Raw genomic sequence first — 5,639 nt, 5'->3', positions numbered from 1 at the left:
AACCAGCAACAGCTACCCTCTTTGGGTCCCCTCCCTTTGCATGGGAGCTCTGTTTTCACTCTATTAAATTTTGCAACTGCACTCTCTTCTAGTCTGTGTTTGGGCCGTCCATGCCATCCCTCTGGAGCCGGCAGGGTGTCCACTGTGCTCCTGATCCAGCAAGGTGCCCATTGCCGCCCCCGATAGGGCTAAAGGCTTGCCATTGTTTCTGCATGGCTAAGTGTCCAGGTTTGTCCTAACTGAGCTGAACACTAGTCAGTGGGTTCCATGGTTCTCTTCCATGACCCACAGCTTCTAATAGAGCTATAACCCTCACTGCATGGCCCCAGATTCCATTTCTTGGAATCCGTGAGACCGAGAACACCAGGTCAGAAAACACAAGGCTTGCCACCATCTTCGAAGCTCTGGGAGCAAAGACTCCCCGCCCCCTCCCACCCCCCCCGCCCCATAACATTTTGGCAACCACAAAGGGACCTCCAAAGCGGTGAGTAATATTGGACCACTTTCACTTGCTATTCTGTCCTATCCTTCCTTAGAATTTGGAGGAGAATACCGGGCACATGTCGGCCGGTTAAAAATGATTAGTGTGGCCACCAGACTTAAGACTCAGGTGTGAGGCTATCTGGGGAAGGGCTTTCTAACAACCCCCAGTCCTTCTGGGTTGGGAACATTGGTCTGCCTGGAGCAAGCTTCCACTTTCAATTTTCTTGGGGACACTGAGGGTCAACTGGAGGCAGAAAGCTGTCGTCCTGAACTCCCGGCATTAGCCAGTTGAGATCATGGCGCAGCCAGAAGTCTCTATTTGACAGTCACCCATGAGTGCACCCCTACCTTTTCTTCTGACACATACCTCCTGGGTCCCCACTACAACTTTCTTGAAAATGTAGCCCCAAAATTCTCCTTACCTCTGAATCTACTTCATCTGATCCCTGCCTCTTAGGTAGGAATGGTTCAGGCTTTCATTTCCCTCTAGCAAGTTGTATCTCCAAAGGGATCTAAGGAAGTTCTATGCTGCATCCTTAGGCACCTAGGCTACAAACCCAGGGAGTCTTATCCCTGATGTCCCTCCCAATTTAGGTATACAGCTCTCAACATGGGCAATTATGTGGTATCCATTCCCCACCACCCTTGCCAGGGCCCCAAGTTTGTAATGGCTAAGAGGAGAGAGAGAGAGAGAGACAGGAGAGAGAGAAACATGGAGGAGAGAGAGACACACACATGGAGGAGAGAGAGAGAGACAACGAGGAAGTCAAAGAGAAAAAGATAGAAATAGTAAAAAAAAAAAAAAAAGAAAGAAAAGAAAAGAAAAGTGCCCTATTCCTTTAAAAGCCAGGGTAAATTTAAAACCTACAACTGATAATTGAAGGTCTTCTCCATTACCCTATAACACTCCAACACTACCTTGTTCTCACTGTAAACAAGGGCATAATCTAAAAATACTGAGACCACTGACAACCCATAGCTTTCCTATTAAAAATCCTTAACCCAGTAACCAGCGGATACATTCAATCTGTAGTGGCAACTGCTCTGCTAATAAAAGAAAGTAAAAAAGTAACTTTTAGAGGAAACCTCATTGTGAGCATACCTCACCTGCTCAGAATTATTCTAAGTCAAAAAAGCAAAAAGGTAGCTTACTAACTCAAAAATCTTAAAGTGTGGGGCTAGTCTGTTAGAATAAGATAATTTAACACCAACCACTGGTAATTCCCTTAACCCAGCAGATTTCCTAACAGGGGATTGAAATCTTATTTACCATACAGAGGTCCGACCAGACCTAGGAGGAACTCCGTTCGGGACAGGACGATAGATGGTTCTTCTCAGGTGATTGAGGAAAAAACCACAATGGGTATTCAGTAATTGATACGGAGACTCCTGTGGAAGCAGAGTTAGAAAAATTGCCTAATAATTGGTCTGTTCAAAAGTGCGAGCTGTTTGCACTCAGCCAAGCCTTAAAGTACTTACAAAATCAAAAAGACTATCTCAACCTTGACTCAAAAAGTTACCTACACCCTTTCTGAAATGAATTTGCATAAGAACTGTTTATGGGAATGCATCTTGATGGGGAGCCGGTTGTTATGAAATACTCAGGAACCCAGCCCAGCTCTAGGACTCACCCCTGAGCACAAAGGCAATGTTGGGTACGCTGGTAAAGGACCACTAGTATCCAGCAGCCTGGACCACTTTCTTTGTGGCCAAGAAAAGTGGGAAAAGATGTGCAAGACTGCTACATCAGTGAGTGTAACTAATCCAATAAGCAGAGGTCCACAGGTGGTTACATACCCTGGAAAGAAATAAGCATTAGGATCATAGAGGACGCTCTAGGAGTAATGCTCACTGGAAAATGACTAGCGGTGCTGGCATCCCTATGTTCTTTTTTCAGATGGGAAATGTTCCCCCCAAGGCAAAAACGCCCCTAGAATTGGGACCAATTTGACCCTCAGACGCTAAGAAATGACTTATATTCTTCTGCAGTACTGCCTGGCCACGATATCCTCTTCAAGGGGGAGAAACCTAGCCTCCTGAGGGAAGTATAAATTAATAACATCATCTTACAACTAGACCTCTTTTGTAGAAAAGAAGGCAAATGGATTGAAGTGCCATATGTACAATCTTTCTTTTCATTAAGAGACAGCTCGCAATTATGTAAAAAGTGTGATTTATGCCCTATAGGAAGCCCTCAGAGTCTACTTCCCTACCCCAGCGCCCCCCGACTCCTTCCCCAGCTAATAAGGACCCCCATTCAACCCAAACGGCCCACAAGGAGATAGACAAAGGGGTAAACAAGAACCCAAGAGTGCCGATATTCCCTGATTAAACCCCCTCCAAGCAGTGGGAGGGGGAGAATTCGGCCCAGCCAGAGTGTATGTACCTTTTTCTGTCTCAAACTTAAAGCAAATTAAAATAGGCCTAGATAAATTATCAGATAATCCTGATGGCTATATTGATGTTTCACAAGGGTTAGGACAATCCTTTGATCTGACATGGAGAGATACAATGTTACTGCTAGATCAGATACTAACCCCAAATGAGAGAAGTGCCGCCATAACTGTAGCCCGAGAGTTTGGCGATCTCTGGTATCTCAGTCAGGTCAATGAAAGGATGACAGCAGAGGAAAGAGAACAATTCCCCACAGGCCAGCAGGCAGTTCCCAGTGTAGATCCTCACTGCGACACAGAATCAGAACATGGAGATTGGTGCCGCAGACATTTGCTAACTTGCGTGCTAGAAGGACTAAGGAAAACTAGGAAGAAGCCTATGAATTATTCAGTGATGTCCACTATAACACAGGGAAAGGAAGAAAATCCTACTGCCTTTCTGGAGAGACTAAGGAAGCATACCTCCCTCTCACCTGACTCTATTGAAGGCCAACTAATCTTAAAGGATAAATTTATCACCCAGTCAGCTGCAGACATTAGAAAAAAACTTTACAAAAGTCCACCTTAGGCCCAGAGCAAAACTTAGAAACCCTATTGAGCTTTTTCGCAACGGGTTTGCCGCCAGAACAGAGGTGTCGTGAAAACTACCCCTAAAAGCCAAAATGGGAAAGGAAAAGACTCATATCAACATTGTCGTCATTGGACACGTAGATTCGGGCAAGTCCACCACTACTGGCCATCTGATCTACAAATGCGGTGGCATCGACAAAAGAACCATTGAAAAATTTGAGAAGGAAGCTGCTGAGATGGGGAAGGGCTCCTTCAAGTATGCCTGGGTCTTGGATAAACTGAAAGCTGAGCGGGAACGTGGTATCACCATTGATATCTCCCTGTGGAAATTTGAGACCAGCAAGTATTATGTGACTATCATTGACGCCCCAGGACACAGAGACTTCATCAAAAACATGATTACAGGGACATCTCAGGCTGACTGTGCTGTCCTAATTGTTGCTGCTGGTGTTGGTGAATTTGAAGCTGGTATCTCCAAGAATGGGCAGACCCGAGAGCATGCTCTTCTGGCTTACACACTGGGTGTGAAACAACTAATTGTTGGTGTTAACAAAATGGATTCCACTGAGCCACCCTACAGCCAGAAGAGATATGAGGAAATTGTTAAGGAAGTCAGCACTTATATTAAGAAAATTGGCTACAACCCCGACACAGTAGCATTTGTGCCAATTTCTGGTTGGAATGGTGACAACATGCTGGAGCCAAGTGCTAACATGCCTTGGTTCAAGGGATGGAAGGTCACCCGTAAGGATGGCAATGCCAGTGGAACCACGCTGCTTGAGGCTCTGGACTGCATCCTACCACCAACTCGTCCAACTGACAAGCCCTTGCGCCTGCCTCTCCAGGATGTCTACAAAATTGGTGGTATTGGTACTGTTCCTGTTGGCCGAGTGGAGACTGGTGTTCTCAAACCTGGTATGGTGGTCACCTTTGCTCCAGTCAACGTAACAACTGAAGTAAAATCTGTCGAAATGCACCATGAAGCTTTGAGTGAAGCTCTTCCTGGGGACAATGTGGGCTTTAATGTCAAGAATGTGTCTGTCAAGGATGTTCGTCGTGGCAACGTTGCTGGTGACAGCAAAAACGACCCACCAATGGAAGCAGCTGGCTTCACTGCTCAGGTGATTATCCTGAACCATCCAGGCCAAATAAGTGCTGGCTATGCCCCTGTGTTGGATTGCCACACGGCTCACATTGCATGCAAGTTTGCTGAGCTGAAGGAAAAGATTGATCGCCGTTCTGGTAAAAAAACTGGAAGATGGCCCTAAATTCTTGAAGTCTGGTGATGCTGCCATTGTTGATATGGTTCCTGGCAAGCCTATGTGTGTTGAGAGCTTCTCAGACTATCCACCTTTGGGTCGCTTTGCTGTTCGTGATATGAGGCAGACAGTTGCGGTGGGTGTCATCAAAGCAGTGGACAAGAAGGCTGCTGGAGCTGGCAAGGTCACCAAGTCTGCCCAGAAAGCTCAGAAGGCTAAATGAATATTATCCCTAATACCTGCCACCCCACTCTTAATCAGTGGTGGAAGAACGGTCTCAGACCTGTTTGTTTCAATTGGCCATTTAAGTTTAGTAGTAAAAGACTGGTTAATGATAACAATGCATCGTAAAACCTTCAGAAGGAAAGGAGAATGTTTTGTGGACCACTTTGGTTTTCTTTTTTGCGTGTGGCAGTTTTAAGTTATTAGTTTTTAAAATCAGTACTTTTTAATGGAAACAACTTGACCAAAAATTTGTCACAGAATTTTGAGACCCATTAAAAAAGTTTAATGAGAAAAAAAAAAAAAAAGAAACCCTATTGAACTTGGCAACCTCGGTGTTTTATAATAGAGATTAGGAGGAGCAGGCAGAACGGGACAAACGGGATAAGAAAAGGCCCCCACTTTAGTCCTGGCCCTCAGGCAAGCATACTTTGGAGGCTCTGGAAAAGGGAAAAGCTGGGCAAATCAAATGCCTAATAGGACTTGCTTCCAGTGCAGTCTACAAGGACACTTTAAAAAAAAAAATTGTCCAAGTAGAAGTAAGCTGCACCTTCATCCATGCCCCTTATGTCAAGGGAATCATTGGAAGGCCCGCTGCCCCAGGGGATGAGGGTCCTCTGAGCCAGAAGTCACTAAAAGTCCAGCAGCAGGACTGAGGGTGCCCAGGGTAAGTGCCAGCCCATGCCATCACCCTCACAGAGCCCCAGGTATG

The 5,639-nt window shown here is 45.6% G+C and overlaps 1 protein-coding gene across 1 annotated transcript; it reads left to right on the top strand.

The window, feature by feature from the left end:
* Nucleotides 1-3,471: 3,471 nt before the first annotated feature.
* Nucleotides 3,472-5,235, top strand: LOC111529633 (elongation factor 1-alpha 1). Its single transcript, XM_023196554.2, is given in 2 exon segments — nucleotides 3,472-4,690; nucleotides 4,692-5,235. Coding segments are annotated over 2 exon segments (1,389 nt in total). The 5' UTR covers nucleotides 3,472-3,538; the 3' UTR covers nucleotides 4,929-5,235.
* The last annotated feature ends 404 nt before the right edge of the window (nucleotides 5,236-5,639 follow it).

Source organism: Piliocolobus tephrosceles, chromosome 6 (assembly GCF_002776525.5).
Source record: "Piliocolobus tephrosceles isolate RC106 chromosome 6, ASM277652v3, whole genome shotgun sequence".
Classification (NCBI taxonomy): domain Eukaryota; kingdom Metazoa; phylum Chordata; class Mammalia; order Primates; family Cercopithecidae; genus Piliocolobus; species Piliocolobus tephrosceles.
Note: the sequence above shows the minus strand (reverse complement) of the source record. Positions and strands in the feature narration are given on the sequence as shown.